This window comes from Phalacrocorax carbo, chromosome 2 (assembly GCF_963921805.1).
Source record: "Phalacrocorax carbo chromosome 2, bPhaCar2.1, whole genome shotgun sequence".
NCBI lineage: Eukaryota > Metazoa > Chordata > Aves > Suliformes > Phalacrocoracidae > Phalacrocorax > Phalacrocorax carbo.
Window position 1 is genome coordinate 118,310,604 of NC_087514.1, and position 16,719 is coordinate 118,327,322.

Sequence of the window (16,719 nt, forward strand, 5' to 3'; positions counted from 1 at the left end):
TGTGTGTGTAATGTGGTGCAGCTGAATTCAATTCCTGTTGCGGATTTGTATCTTGCAGAGCTGTTTGCTTTGTTTGAAGGAACAATGTTTTTAAAGAAAGGTCCTCTTCCTCTCAAGAAAATCCTAAACTTAGATTAGTGGCCATAGTTGGAATAAGCGAACAAGCAGAAGTTCCTTATGCTTGATAGCTTGTATCCTTTTGTTCCTCCAAAATCAGCTGTTACAATAATTATTAGTTCTCCCTATAAATCTGACTTCAGTTATACCCTCAGCTGGTCACTGCTACAAGAAAACTATTACTATTTTGATTTCCTTTTAAGAAGAACTAAGAATTACTTCAGCGGTGTATTTTCTCAAGTTCTCTGAATTGGAATGAAATTTAGGAAGTGAAGACAGGCCAAAAGGACTCAAATGAGTAACAAATACAAAAGCCATTCTACATCTTGCATAGCTCCTAAGTTTAATAACCATTTAATTATTGGTTTGGTTTTTTTGTGGGGGTGTTTTGTTGGTGTTAGTGCACCACAGACCTTTGTTTTTTTAAACTGAGCACACTACCTTACTGCATACTTATGTTCTTTATGAACAATTCCAGGGAAGAAGTCATCATTTCGAGCTCCAAGTATTTGTAATGATGTAATGCAAGATGCTTGAGTATCATCTACAACACTATCCAGATTTTACTTCTTCCACTTTTAGTGATGTTCTGTTTACAGTTTTAGAAAACTAATAGTTTATAATAAGTATTTCTACAGTTTTCTGGCAATGGCAGATTTGAACCCAGAGAAGGAATCTGTAAGGCTGAAAAGTTCATTCAGTAGGCTGAGATTACTGTGTAAATATATGGCATTATATATTTATTCAACTGCTGTGGGAGGTAGAGTCACCACACATTCACATTTCCCATGAAGGGACTTTTCAAGTTTGGAAATAGAATGTAAATTTAGAAGAAATGCAATTCTATGAGTTATACAATACTTTTTTACCGAATTTGTGGCTTTTTTTTTTCCTGTCAGAGTTGTAAAACATACTCTGAAAAAGTGTAAGAATACAAGAGCAGCAGTGCTTGGGTCACACAAAAAGCTCATTTAGTCTAGGATACAACAAGAGCAGCAACAGTGACCATAAGCAACAGCCTAGGAAAGATTAGGAGGAAGCAAGTATTTTTCATGCTGTCTCTGAGTAGGCTCTGAACCTCCAGGACATTCAGCTTAATGACTACCTCTGCTAGAAGTATTTTCCTCTATTTAGTAAACCTCAGTGGATTTCTCTTCCGTGTCCAGACCCACCTCTGTTTTATCCCAGATTAATTTCTAGCATCCATAACTCCCTTAGGTAAGAAGTTCCACAGGTCTGATACGCACTGCATCCCACTTCTTTCTTCTGTTTGTTTTGAATCTTGATTTCACTAGTTTCACTCAATGTCCTCTAGTAGTTAGGTTGGAAGACACTCCCCTCTCTTTTAGTGTGCATCCTCAATCTTCTCCAGACAGCAGAGCTTTGGCTTTCTTAATCATTCCTTGAACGGAAGCTGTTTCAGAACCTTGTGCAACTTCTGTTGCTGTTCTCTGATCCTTTTTCCATCTTTCCTTTTCAAGATGGGGGAACAGAACTGCACACAGAATCAAAGACATTTGCAAAACACAAGATTTATACAAGTCTGTGTCCTGATGTTCCCTCAGCCTTTCCTAATAATTCGTTTAGAAAAAAGCCTTGGTCCAACTATTCTCACATTTTAAATAGTCATCACCATGACTTTAAGTGGTGGCTTCTGTTTAAAAGTACAGCAGCATGGCTCACAACATGAGAGAATTCATGTAGCAGCAACACTTGCAATTGTTCGTTAGTTTTGTTGAACCCTCCAGTTTGTGGCCAGTCGATCGCAAACTGGCAAGTAAAATGAGCCTTATCACGTAGTGATAATTGTTCTTGTTTTGTTTTCATAGATCCACCTTCTGTTTTTCAAAGCACTGACGGAAACTGGGTAGCTTTGCAGAACGTCACTTTGCCTCGGCCTCGAATGCTCGCCAAACCAAAGAGTCAAGTATTCAAAGCTTTGGAGAATGAATCCAACATTGTGTCCGCCTATGACGAGATGGGCTCAGACAGCGAGGATGACTACGACTGGAATGTGGCCTTGAACAAGCTGCGCCGGAGACCTCGGCAATTACCAGACGATTTCTATTATACCAATTCCCAGTACGGTACTGAATGGGTTTATGGCAATGATCAGTACCAGGCAGTGACCTCTCCTTCCTCTGGCTTATACACCAATACTGAGACACTGTTCTCCGATTCTGAAACATCTTCAGTAAACTCTTCCCAGGAAGCCAAAGGACCTAGCAAACTTCTCTGGTTACAAAGCAGAACTCAAAGTGATATGCCCAGAATGGAAAAAAAACATTTCCACGGAGAACTGGATGTAAATTTCAATCCACAGGCAACCAGTTTGGAGTATTCGGACAGCAGTGAGACGGAAGAACTTAATTATGATTTGGAAAAGAGATCCAGAAGGTGGAGAAAGAACAAAGCAATTTCTGAAGAATTATGTGAAGGAAAAAATCGCACAAAAACCAACAAGATGAATTTAAGTCAGGTAATTGTGAGCTTACCAAATGTAATCTCAAAAAGAGCTGGCTAAAACTAATTAAGCTATACTGGCAATAACGTGCATCCTGAGTGGGGAGGTGGGGCGTTCTTGCAAGGTTTATCCTCCTCATGCCTCATAACTGAGAAGAAGCAAAGGTCAAGTGTTGCATATACCATGAGCAGGCTTTGCCTCTTTCTCAGAAATGCTGCTTCCATCTGATCAATGACATTGTTAATGCTGAAAAATACAGTGCTCTTAAGAAAAAAAAAAAAAGTCAGGATTTGCCAACAGGTAACAAATGTTGACTAATCGCCTGGTCTGTTGCATTGGGGTTTGTTTTTTTTAACACCTTTGTTCTTGGAATAAGAAATAACTCTTATGCCTAGGAATCGTGTGTGTGCTGCTTGCAAATGTCCTGATAAGGGATAAAGCTAATGAGCAGCAGAAATTCCGAAAGGACTGGTTTTGAAATATGGTCCAAGTGATGTCTGCTTTTAATTGGTCACTTGGTTATGAGTTCTGGTGTGTTAGGGTGTTTACAAATGACTTCCATATAAATAATTTGTCATTTGATTAAAAAAAGAAAACCAAAACAAATGTTAACAGCTTAAACTTGGAATAACTGATCATACAACCTGAAGACAGCAAAGCACTCCACCCACAAACGTTTCTTTAAAACAACAAGTATGGGATAACCAGAAAGAAAAGAAGTCCATCTGGAGTTTTTCCAGGCCTGGGATTGATATTATGTAAGGAATCCAGTTGTCCCCCAAAATTTTTTTTACAGTACGAGCACACTTCTATCTAATTACCCAGCTGGATAAGGAGAATACTGACCCCTTGCCCAGTTCTCTTTCCCGTGTACTACCACTCTCAAATCCTGTAGCTGCATCATTGCTGCACTAGAGTAATGGTAAGCCTGAAGCAAGGAGCTAAGTCCTGTCTTCTCCCTATGCCTCTGACTACAAGCAACCTGATCCAGTCTTTAAAGCCATCTGAGCAATTTTAGGATGCCTGGAATTGTTTTTCTTTGCTTATGCTACTAGCCTATATTTCCCATAGAAAGACATCAATACATCTGATCATAAGTCAAGATTAGGATTCTAAGATTTCAGCAGGTTTTTCATGGTGGGTAAACTATTGTTAATTCCATATCTATTCCATCTGCTTTTAGGAGACAGGTGTGGGTGTTTTGTACTGACTCCGTTATACTTATGCCCGTTTATCATCTACAGTTGTTGAAGGGGAGATATGTATGGTAACGTGCTCTAACACATCAGCAGCCATTAATGACTTCTTAGAGCATCGGGCAGAATTACAGGAATTTCCAGGGACTGCACAAAGACCATATTTTGTGCACAGACTTCCACATTTCCCTTTCTGGCTTTATGTATTTGTGCACATTCTGTGTGTGTCCGTATTCATATTGTGGCTTTCTAGTTATGACTGCTCTGCAGAATATAGAAGGTTGGTGCTCACAGGGAAGGTCCTGGAGATGTTATAGAATCACAGACTCATTTAGGTTGGAAAAGACCCTTAAGATCATCGAGTCCAATGATAAACCTAACCCTGCCAAGTCCACCACTAAGCTGTGTCCCTAAGCACTACATCTACACGGCTTTTAAATACCTCCAGAGACGGTGAGTCAACCACTTCCCTGGGCAGCCTGTTTGAATGCTTGACAACCCTTTCGGTGTAGAAATGTTTCCTCATATCCAGTCTAAACATTCTCCATGTTCATCCAGTGGAAGTTAGAAAGGTAGGGTGCTTCCAGACATATGCGATGGCATCTTTCAGCAGCTTAGTGTGTGCCTCAAAGTGCAAGCTGGTGTGGAAAATGGTTGCTCTTTCCAACTCTCTTGTGAGTTGCTTTGTCTCTTAAGTGGTGCTTCTACCTCTCTGTTGTGCTCAAAATGCAAGGTTTAGGATTCTGACCCGCTTTCCTCTTCATTTTACTTTTTAGGCTAAAAGAGGCTGTTCTTGCTCTCCTGCTCCCTCAGCCATAGGGAGGCAGGCAGAGGCACACTGCCTCCAGATCATGCTATTGTTTTTAAAGCAATGAAATTCTCACTTAGAAGTTAATGTATGGGTGTGTTTGCATGCATTTAGTTTGTGTTTGGACACACGCGCACACCCCGGTGGCTGATTTGACAGCTGGTACCCACGTTTGGAGAACTGTTGCTCCAGCCTCTGGTACATAAGCACTGTTGGGAGCACGAATGGACTGGCTACTACAATTTATAGCAAGGCTGTTGCGCAGGTGAACAATTCCAGGAAGCAATTAAAACAATGATGAGCATCAGGGATACGATTTGAGGTGTGAAAATAAATTAGCCAGACATCATTTATATTGCTTAGAAGAATGAGATTAAAGGGATGTCAGGGTTTCATATAATCCCCAAAGTAATGTATTGATCTTGGTAAAATGGTTGAGGCTGCAGCAGAGCGCACCCTACCTGTAAATAGTTTGTAGAAAATTATAGTGTAGGTACATGGAGAACTGCAGAGAGCGTAAACTTAAGGAAGCTTCATTGTGGGGTCTTAAATCAGTCACAGATTTTCGCATGCTGAGGTTGTACAGAATTTACAGAAACCATAAAAAATGCCTTTCTAAACCATGTTGCATCTGGGCATTAGACACTGAACAACTGACCATATGTAAATTGCAGTGAAGAAACATACTTTTTCCTGATTTTATTGCATTGTAATAATAACCTTATTTTACTGCATTATAATAACAACATGCAAATTTGTTAACCATTATGTTTTCATCAGCACTGCAGAACAGAATTTCGGTTTAGCAGTCTAAAAGTCAAGTTTTCTTTTTTAGTTTTCAAATAGTGCAGGTAGTTTTCTTGTTTGCTGCTCTTGAAGACTCATAGCGAAATGAAAACAGGCCCTTTCATCTCTTCCTGCTGCAAGTCTAGAAAATTGTAAGCAGTAACATTCTGGAACAATTGCAGTCATTTCATAACTCACAACTGAATATCTATTAAAAATTAGGTATTTTTAAATCAAGGTCGAATACCTAGACTAGGATAATGCTGTGGCAGTTTTTTAAAACTGATTTTAGACTCAGCACTGGAATGTTGACTTCGTGACTGAGAGAGGATTCATTGTATGAAGTCTGGAGTGACTTAAAAAGGGAAACCCGAAAATGGGTGTCAAGATGTACTGTATTTGGGGAGATTTTTTGCCACTTTATGATACATAAAAGAGCAGCCTGCTTGACTGGGTTGCCTGTAGAAATGCTGTAAGCATGGTCATGAAGCAAGTACAGAGGGACATAAAAATTGTCCTGATAAAACTGATGTCCTACTGTAATACATTTCTGATAACCAGATTGCTTACGGAAGAGTTATATTCCTGGAGAACCTGAACTGGGAAGTGCAACCTTGCTTTTAATGGTAATTATTTTTCAAATTGTAACTTTTTACAAGAAATTGCCACTCAAACCACGATTCTCTGTCTAATTATTATTAATAGTCATTATTAATACCATTGATATATTGGCTTTCATTATCTTTCTGAGAGGAGGAGATACTGCTTAGTGTAGCTGCAATTATTACATTTCTGATGGAAAGTGGAGCGGCTTAATTGCTTCAAGTGAAGAAAGTGCCCTCATTATGAGCTTGCTTCTTTGATCAAGAGACCCCTCCTTCCCTGCAGCCAGGTACAGCGTGAGCGCTGCCGGGCTGCCTGTCCCCATGGCATGGTGCTTGGGATGTATTTATTGGAAAGAGCTGCACTAAAATTACACGAGCTCTCGCTGAGAAACTTTCTGCAAACCTCACAATTTGTGTCTTCTCCTAAAAACTGTAGTTTTTGATTTTTGGTTTCCTATATGAATGGAGCTTTCTCTCAAGAGTTTATACTATAACATGGATTTGGTTCTGGGTCCTCCAAGCCAGTACTTTGCTTGCTTGCTTTATTTTGGGGTTTTTGTTTGCTAGGATTACATTGGGTTATCAGCCATTTGCATGCAAGGATTTGGGTAGTGTGTATGAGGAAAGGTGTATTTCCTGGTTCACTGTCTGCTAAAGGACTTACACTTGCATTAGAAACACTTGATTTTCTTCTAGTGAGACTGGGTTTGTGGCTGTGTTAGTCTGCCAGGCCCTCACTGAAGCTTTGTTTTCAGATAAAGTGGTGGCCCTTTATTCTTGTTTGCAGATGTTAGTATTACATGTTGCTGATAGATGCAGATGGCAATTTGCACCGTTATTTATATGAACACAAATATGTCATTAAACTTAATAGATAGACCCAAAGTGTGAACAGTAAAGAAAAATTAAGTTTAAGATAGCATCTATTAATTAAATAATAATAGTACCTTTCAATGTGTTTATTATTTTTTATTGTTGTCATGGCTTATAATGCATTTTTAATGTTAATCCATGAAAGAGGTATTATCTCCTCACAAATAGTTCACTGCCACCATCTGAAAAGCTCAACACACAAGCCAAGCAGCCTACCAGTAACAGACGTCATAAAGTATAGCACTATAGGATATCATTAGCTCTGCATGTAAGCAGGAATTAACAACTCTTGCAAATATAAATACTCCACCTGCTCATTGTAAGGAGATTGGAAAGCAGAAGCGTGGATAATAGACATACCTGAATCCAGCTGTAGTAAAATCAGTACCCCCAAGGCAAGTCCTGCCCCAGGAAAGGATGTGTATTCATAACAAAAATTCAGCTAACACGGAATAAAGCCCTAGGGATGCCAAGGCAGCTCATGGCTTTCACCTGTGCTGGCAAACACAGCAAAAAGCTCTTTCAGTTTCCCAGCTAATGAGTTAGGAAAATTCTTTTATACATGTTAAAGCATAATCTAGAATTGAGAACGTTTCAATAACGGTATGATGTGTGGCTGAGGTAACATAGCAGCTTGCTGCTGCCGAAAGAGGAATAACTCCTTCCTGTCTGCCTTCCTGCCTTCACTCCACCTTCCTCCAGCATGGTCCAGTATGTCTCCTTTGGCAGCCCAAGCACACATTTGGACCTCTTTACAAAGCCTATGCAACTCGTTACAACTGAGTACAGGACAGGAAGGTGCAGGATGACTCTCAGCAGGACTAGGGTGTTACATTAGCTCACCTTGTTTCATAGAACTACATCCTCAATTTTTTTATCCTGCTGAATGCTGGGCAATTTAGCAATGTTGTCCTGCCAGGCCTTCCTCCAAAATACATGGGAAGTCAGCTGGAGGGCTCTGCAGGATTTGACTGAGCTTTGGATAGAGACAGTAGAGATCAAACTAACAGGTGCTGCCATGTGTGATGCTAGGAAGACTGGTATTTTTTCAGGGTCAAGAGTTGTGATTCTGCTGTTGTCACTGTGGACTTTTTAAATTAACTAGTGGTGCTTTCCACAAGGGTATGTGTGTATTGCTACTGTGATATAGCTGCCAAGCTGTTAGAGCCTAAGCAGTTCTATGTTGGAAGCCCCCAGAGGATTCATACATGTCTTGCTGCACAATGAAGTCTGTCAGTATTTCATGGTACAGCAATAAGGCGGAAACATGGGAAAACCTGCCCCTCTGGACTGCCAGCCTCCCTCACTGCTCCGCTAGATTTTATACACATATTTGTCAGCTTATTTAAACAAGAATAGCAAACTTTTGTCTTTACACGCTTGATCTGCTCAAATCTTTGCAGAGAATGGTATTTTATTCTCTTCTTTGCAGACTCAGCCTCAAGGTAAACCATACTTTTCCTGCTTAGGCACTGCTAGAGGAAGCCCACGCCCCTGGTGCAGTAATCCTAAACCACATGTTTTGGTAGACAAGAGTAGGTTTTTGAAGGGATTTATTAAATAAGTGGAAGTAGCTCAAATAAAGAGGGATTCTAGCAATTAGCTCAAGCTTAATGAGATGTATCTCTACTGAACTGTATTCTCCTAAAATACAAGTGCACAGTTTAGCTGTGCTTTCTATCCTGTAAATCCCATAAATTATGATTGTTTCTCTCCTGGGTACAAATTGATGAACTGATTGATTCAGCAACAGTTCTCAGATTTTTTTATAGTAGTTCAGTGATATGTGAGTATTTTTTCATTAGCAGATTGCTGGGATGAGGTTGTAATGAGTTGTTGAATGACATGCAGGATATGTCTGAAAAAATCTTATCATTTCAGAGGGTACCATTATGATAAATACAGATTTTTAATTTAAAAAGTAAAATGGCACAGTATTCTAAATGTATATAAAAGAATTTCATAGCATATTATAAAACTAAAGTGGAAACACTCATGTTAAATCTTGTTTTCTTGATCTTATTCAGAACAGCTTGGGAGTTCATTTGGCAGAAAAGACTTTTTATTCTGCAAAAGCTGACTGTTTGGGAAAATAATAAAGTTAAGCATAAGCCCGTGCTTCCCCTTCTATTGTAGCTAGTCATGTACTTTCAAATCCTGGTTTTCTAAAAGGGCCTTCTGCATCCTGAAGGAGAGCTAGAAAACAATAATTTAGTTTTGTAATTGGTTCACAGGTAACTGCAGACAGAAAAATTGTCCAGAAAGCTGTAAAAGTGCTAGACACTACAGTACAGTTTACTGTATGAGAGATGAGGACTGACATTACAAACATAACGTGTCAATCCATTAAGAGCAGTTTGGCAGTTAGGGTTTGTGAGGGAGTTGTCAGAGTTGACGTTTCCTGTGAGAACTGGAGGTAATTGATCCACCCATAAATACTGCTTCTGCAGCTGCAGAGAGTAGCTGTGCAAAGCAAATCTCCTGTTTATATGTTTCCAAATGAATGGTAGAGAGAACACGGCTTTTGGTCTCTCCAGCAGTGTCTGGTTCTGTCACAGTAGGAGAGCATAAGGCAAATAGGAATAATTTCCTATCTGAGAATTGCTCCAAATCATCCTCTTAGGCCCCACTGCAATGTGCCTACCGCTTCTGGGCCCCAGGCTGCATTCTTTATAGCTTCCTTCTGAGTGGTTTTGTCATGATTATGCTCCATTTCAAAGAATTCATCACTTCTAAAACCACCTTACTTTATGCACTTGGCTGAAGCACTAAAAGCGTCTAATTATTCTAAGCTCTCTTTTAGCAGTCAGCAGGGAGATAAGAGCATTTTCAGAAGGAAGTTAATGCTATAGGTGGAGTGGGTTGCTCTGGGAGGTGGACTGTAGAGCAAACCAGGGGAAATTGGGTCCTAATCAGGCAGCACCGATCCAGAAAATAAGCTGGTATTTATCTGGATGTTAATTTTTGGCATAAGCATCAGATATTTTCAGAATTCCTGCAAGAGCTCTCAAAAAAAACCAAAAAAGGCCCCTTTCTGCATTATGAAATGTTGGGCAGGCACCCAGGAAAAAGGATTTTGCTTTTCTCCTGTTCACCCTCCAAAGTAAGGAACTTGTCATGGTCAAGTCTCTAACACCCACCGTACTTAACTAAGCCTCTGAGGACTTCCCGCCTATAAGGATTAAAGAGTAAAAAAAGAAGGTGCTCCCAAAGATTAAACATGTTCCAAAGAGGTTGGCATATGGAAAATAATCATCGCTGTAGATAACGTACATAATCACTGGGAAAGCTGAAAATCTTAAGCACCATCAAATAATAAAAGAGATTTTTTAAAATTTGTTTCCAGTAGTCTTTAAGAAAAACACAGAGAATGCTCAAGACCAGCAGTCAGCGAACTCGATCGTGGCTTTCAGCTGAAAGCTGGACACAACTGCCAGGTCACAAGTTATTTCATTCCCACACTTCTCTTTCTTTACTTGCACCATGCCTGAGAGTGATGGCAGTGCAGTGCTGTGCTGGGAATGGGAAATTTGACGGTTGGACTTGACAATCTTAGAGGTCTTTTCCAACCTTAATGATTCTATGGTTCTAATAATAATGATTCTAAATGCCATTTGGGCTTTTATTTCATTAGTTGCACAGAGATACATAATAATTTTGATAGTTCCTTTTTACATAATATAAAAGTAAGCAGGAATTATAAACACAATCCAACAGGTGTGGGTTTACTGGCATTCCTCTGTAAAGACATGGTATTTTTTTATGAGCACACTTTCTGTCTAGCTTGTCTGCAGAGTAATCATACTATACTTTTCTAGGTAGCTATTAATTTTCCTCTCTGTACCTATACAGTAATTATACTGTTCTTCTAATTTTTTTTTAGGGTTTTGATGATTTATCAGAAACTGATATAAGCAGTGAGGATCAGCATCATAACATCAAGCCTGACCTTGTGGAAGAGGAGCTTAAATCCAGGTTATTTCAGCTTGCTGCTAAAATGAGTGACAAGGAAACAGATTCTGGTGAAGAACAAGAGTCAGAACCTATAACAGACCATGAAAACCAAAAGGAGAGTTTGTCCTCAGAGGAAAATGGCAGAAGTATTCAGGAAGAGTTAAAGAAGGTAAGCAGCCATTGTAGAGCAGTGGGGCTAATATTGTAAAAGTTGCAATCCAGAAGGAGATACTTTTGGTTAGAAAATTAAACATAGTTGCTTAAAAAAATCCAAGTTTCTTTACACTGGGTCTGAGCCTGCAGACCTTGTGCAGGTAAAACTTCAATTAAGGTGTGTGTTCCTTCCTGTGAGCCTACAGCATCAATTCAAAGCAGTGAACTTAGCTTGTGTAATAAACCTGTGACTGATTTTAATGGAATTATGTACGTTTATACTGACTGAGAATTGGCTTCTGTGTTGTTATTTAAAAAGATATCCAGTTATCCTTTTTTCCTCCTTGCTAACCAGCTGGTTTAAGTGGGTTCTTTCAGTCCTCCTATTTGCTCCCATTTTAAGTATCATGTAGTTCATTCTGATGTCATAGATTCTTCTTATGCCTCTCTATGGGAATATTTTGTGCTTCTTTAAAGCTTTCCTACCCTGTTACTCTACCAGCTAATAGGCCTCTGTGAGTAGTAACATATTCTAGTGAAACTGAAACACAGTGTCAGTTCTGATAATGTATGAGTTCTTCAGTTCATGCCCTTAGAATGAGATGTCCGATTTCAATATCACTCCACAGGGCTCACCACCTGCATTCTTCCCTTTCTACCTCTGAACTTCTCTTCAGATCATGTGCTGTGCTCGAATTTTGGTGCTGTAGAAGTCCAGCACTGCCCCTTGCCAGTCAAGGACTCTTATCCCTTAGATCCACTTAGGCTCATTCTTGTTTGTTTTGTGTCTTGACTCACCTTTTGGGGTCTTGTCTGCACAGCAGCTCAGCTTTGACAGGCAGCGTGGACAACGATCTAAAGGAAATCTATTCTTCATCATTTGAAAGATGCTTTGTTCAAATGCTATAAAGCATTAATACACTGGGAAGTGGAAGCAGGATCAAGTGACCCAGGTGGACAATAGGACGCTGTCCAAGTGTGCAGGAATGGCATCAGGAAAGCCAAGGCCCGCTTGGAGTTGAATCTGGTGAGGGACACAAAGGGAAATAAGAAAGGCTTCTACAGAAGTATCAGCAGCAAAAGGCAGATGAGGGAAAGCGGGGCTTACTACTGCAGTGACCTGGTGATACAGGACATGGAAAAGGCTGAGTTGTACAACATTGTTTTCACCTCAGTTTACAGGTAAGGTTTGCCCTCAAGAATCCCAGGCCCCTGAGACCTATGGGAGAGTCTGGAGCAGTGAAGACTTACCCTTGGTAGAGGAGGATCAGGTTAGCAAATATTTCAACAAACGGGATGTACACACGTGCATGGCACCCAATGGGGATGTATTTACAAGAGCTGAGGGATCTGGTCCATGTCATTGTAAGGCCACTCTTGTTCATCTTTGAAAGATCACAGTAATCTGAGGCATTGAGAGCACTGAATGTTGTTTATTTTGACTTTAACAAGGCTTTTAACACTGCCTCACATAACATTCTGACAGACAAACTGAGCAAGTAAGGTCTGGATAAGTAGACAATAACATGTATTGAAAACTACCTCAATTGCTGGGCCAAAAGGGTTGTGATCAGAGGCTCAAAATCTAGCTGTAGGCCAGTCACTAGTGGTGTACCCCAGTGGTCAGTACTGGGACCAGTACTGTTTAACATCTTCAATATTGACAGAGTCAATGAGTGTACGCTAAATTTGGAGGACCGGTTGATACATGAGATGGTTCTGTTGTCAATTCAGAGGATCTTGACGGGCTGGAGAAGTAGGCCAACAGAACCTCATGAAGTTCAACAAAGGGTACGTCCAAATCAAAATTTGACTGGCCACAGCCCTCGGCAAACTGATCTAGTTGACCCTGCTGTGAGCAGGACAGTTTGACTAGGCAATCTCTGGAGGTCCTTTTCAAGTGTATTCTGTTACTCTGATTCTGAGTTGTTTAGCCATAGACCACACAGCAGTGTAAGTACCTTCATTGTCATGTATGCAAATATCTCTGTGATGAACACACAACCTTCTAAGGAAATCAAATAAAAGCTTTATCACCACTGCTTGTTAGCAGCATTCAATTTAGCTTGTCTTTGGTTTACAAAGGCAAACCAGCAATATCAAATTATTCAATAGGATATATAGGCTGGCTAGCATATAACATGATGCAATTAAAGTCCAGAATTAAATAGGACTTTGTGAAATGCTTCTATATGGTGAACTGAGCACAGAAAATGGCGGACATATGTTTTGTGGTGTACTTATTCATGTGCATGTGTCTACAAAGTAATGCTAGTTGTTTTTTCCTCTAATTTTATTATTTCTTTAACATTTGTATGTCAGCTATTTACAACAATAATAAAGATTAATATTTTTTTCTCAGTAAAATTTACTTAAGTTAAAAAAAAAAGAGACATACCATGTTCAGCAAAAGGGAATGCTTGGTGTTCCTAATTCTTTATTGGTTTTGGATGGAAAAAAAGTCTTAGTCATTCATGGTCGCAGTATATATTTTTTCTGTCTATAATAAAGAAACCAAAATATCCTAGTACTATTCATGGCCATGACTTCAGTGGAATTGATAGCGGAACTTGCTCCAGCTGTAGAGAAAAAAGCAGGCTGCTTTCATTCTTTTTCTTGACAGTTGTCCTTAAAGGTAATTTAAAATCTTCTGACGCGTGCCTTCTCTTTGGAAAGGTGGCTGACCAACATCTTACAATGAAATACTGAAGCTGACAGCGTATAATACCACTTGTGGCTATGGTAACCTAAAATACAAAGACCTAGCTAAACTCATAAAGCATGCAATAACTTTAAGATGAGTAGATGGCATGTCTCAGTGGAGACAAGCATAGAAAACGTATTTTCAGGGAACCAGTAATTTTAGATGCCTTAAAAGTCAGATGCCCCAATATGCTGTCTCTAAGAAGCCTGATTTTTGGAGAACCAAGGCTTACAGATCTTTTAGACTGGCACTTATCATTCTCAGCCAAAGACCCAGACTTCGGACCCAGACCTGGGCATCAAGTTTGAAATTAGCTATACGGAACCACTAATTCTGGGCTATTGAAATGACAGCTCGAATGCCTACAATCTGCTTTGAGCTCCTGTACACAAATTCAAGTATGTATTTTAGCCATCTTGCTTATATTTTAGCCGTCTTGCTTTGTTAGCCTTTAGGTTTCTATTCTCAAGCTTATTCTGGAACACATTAGCAACCTTAAATCACAGGGAATTTCTGGTTACAGTACACCTAACCATAGAATAAGATTTTAAGAAACATATATTGTTTATTGAATCAGTGGAAATTAAGTACCTGGTGCTCATGAAAATCTGACTTTTGCACGTCTGCACCTTTCAAAATCTGGACTTCTGTTTTTAATGGAGGCTGGGAAGCTCATATGTTGAGCTGATGCTTTAAAAATGGTATTTAGTATATGCAGATCTGTAGCAATGGCAAGAATTGGCATGTCTTGAGTGGGGATTTAGCTGAAGTTGGTCTTCTGCGTGTTCTCGGTTCTCACCTCAAGCTAAGCTCTTGAGTTGTATGACTGCCTTAAAGATACAAGTTTGAAAATGCTAAACTTGGAGTTAATAATTCAGTTCATGTGGGATACTTGAGTATTTAGGTGGGTATTAATTAACACAGGTTAATTTTATGCCTTAGACTTAAATCCTGTTACACCTTCAGCACAATCATGTTTAACATTTCTAAGTTTGTCATTGCCTAAAATGGTCTTGTGGAGATTCACAGCTCTTTAAAACAAACATAATCCTACAGCAGGTTTGTTTTTATAGGCAACATTTTGTGCTTATTAAGCTACAGAAGTAGTTCATGGTTTTTCAAGGATATGCAGACCCCTGAAAAGCCTGCTCATCTCAGTAGTGCGGTGAAAGGCCATGGAGTCGTCTATGCTCAGGGTAGATTTAGCCTTCAGCCCCTCTAGGCTTCAGGTGTGAACAAACCAAAAATCACATTCTGCAACTGTTGTGTTAGTGAAGCTTCTTGTAATAGCACAGTGATTTGCACAGTTCTTTCTGCCTTGCGCCTTTTTTTTTTTCTCTAACCCCCAAACCCTAACTAAATACCTTAAAGAGAAAAGCAAAGTGTAAATCCCCTTGGGAGTATCTTAATGACACTGGTCCTGAGAATGGGAAGTGTGATAAATGGGTTGTGTTTAGCTCTTGCTTTCCCCTCTCCTCTCTTTTAATGCTTTCATGAAAATGAATAGGCCAGGTCTATATTTTATGGTATACCCCAGAATTATATTCTAGAAGGCAATTTCAGCAGTGCCTAATGAGACTGCATTTTGAATACAGTCTATCACTGTGACCACTTAATCAGAAACTATAGAGTTACTGTTTAAAAAACAGGATAGCCCCTGCCACTTTTGCAAATAGCCCCACAGAGCATAAAAACTGAAATAGTTGTTAAAACCTTGTGTTTCTTTTTTGTATCCTTCTACTTCATAGTCCTCCTTGATATCCTTGTACTCTTCCCTGAGATATGCAAATGAGCAAGTGAGTTAAACTTCAGCAGTTGAGATTCTCTCCTCTTTGGTTTAGCTTGATGCAACATGCTGTGTACTTAAGGGATTTCTTTTAATCACTTTGTGCATTTACTTCCGCCCAGAGAATCTTACAACCAAGGCTTAGTAACTTTGTTTAAATCCTTCTGTTTTCTGTTGACATTATTACATGACTAGGCACTCAATACCTCTTTTCTGAATGAAAACCTGTAAGTAACTTTGTTAAATAGCACAGTGGGATCATGTTCCCCAAGTGAAACCTCCCAAGTTCCTTGACAGTATGAATAACGGCATAAACATTCTTTCTATAAAACATTTATGCCTTCATTCTCTGGAAACATTTTATTCATCTTGGGTTTTATAAAGCTTTATGTTGGGGAAAGTATGTACTACCAGCATCATCTTCATGTATATTTGTGCCAGAGGCCTGTATTTTTTGTTTCAAGAGAGTACATCTTGCATTTTTCACCACGTAAATTAGCACTTTTTGACTACTGGTATAATGAGATTGACACTTCTTAGAAAATCTGCCCGGCACCTCTCTTTAGTGACAAGTGGATGTAGGTGCATGTTACCACAGCAGAAGAGACAGCCAGCTCCCTGCTGTGGTGTATGCTGGTGGCTATGCCTGGGACTGGCCACGGAGAAGGTGGCCAGGGCTCAGTGAGGGAAGTCAGGCAAGGGAGGGTTCATGGGACTTGTTCGCTGGAGAGAAATATGCTCATGACCTTGATGGAGCTGGAGAACGGCATTGGATGTGCACGTGGTAGTGAATCCCTCCTGTGTATCACAGCCTGTTAAAGTGTCACGGTAGGAATGGCTGTGATGTTATAACAGCAGTGCTATAATAAGAAAAGAGATCCTGTGTCTCCTGGTGGCTGAGGCTTCTGTTAATCATTTGTGCTGGTATGTGCACTGTCCTCACGGAAGATGATGTAGTAGTTTTTGTGATTGTTATCTTGCAACCTCGTGAACTGAAGATGTTGCTGAGGAACTCCTGGGTATTTTGGCTGGTGTGTTGGTTCAGGCAGGGATTAATAGGAAACTGCCATCCAGCTTTGTTTGCCTGGAGACTTTAGAAATGACCGAGTAAAAGTTTCTGAAGGAGCTAGAACCCCATGGCTCACTTCGCAAGAAAATGTAATAGTGTAAGTAGCTTTACTATGTTGCTACTACTATGCTAATAAAACTGGACAGTGTAATACAACGGCATCTTCCTGGGTTACCAACTCAGAAGATATTTGTGTGTCTGTTG

General features: G+C 39.8%; 1 protein-coding gene across 4 annotated transcripts in view; it reads left to right on the forward strand.

Moving 5' to 3' along the window:
• MYRIP (myosin VIIA and Rab interacting protein) overlaps positions 1 to 16,719 on the forward strand; it is a 236,577-nt gene that overhangs the window by 201,404 nt on the left and 18,454 nt on the right. For 3 of the 4 annotated variants that reach the window (XM_064444040.1, XM_064444041.1, XM_064444042.1), the window contains 2 exons: positions 1,947 to 2,596; positions 10,733 to 10,972. In XM_064444040.1, coding sequence (XP_064300110.1) covers positions 1,947 to 2,596; positions 10,733 to 10,972 — 890 coding nt within the window. Of the gene's footprint in view, positions 1 to 1,946; positions 2,597 to 10,732; positions 10,973 to 12,131; positions 12,228 to 16,719 lie in introns of all 4 variants that reach the window. The other variant, XM_064444043.1, reaches the window with a different exon arrangement.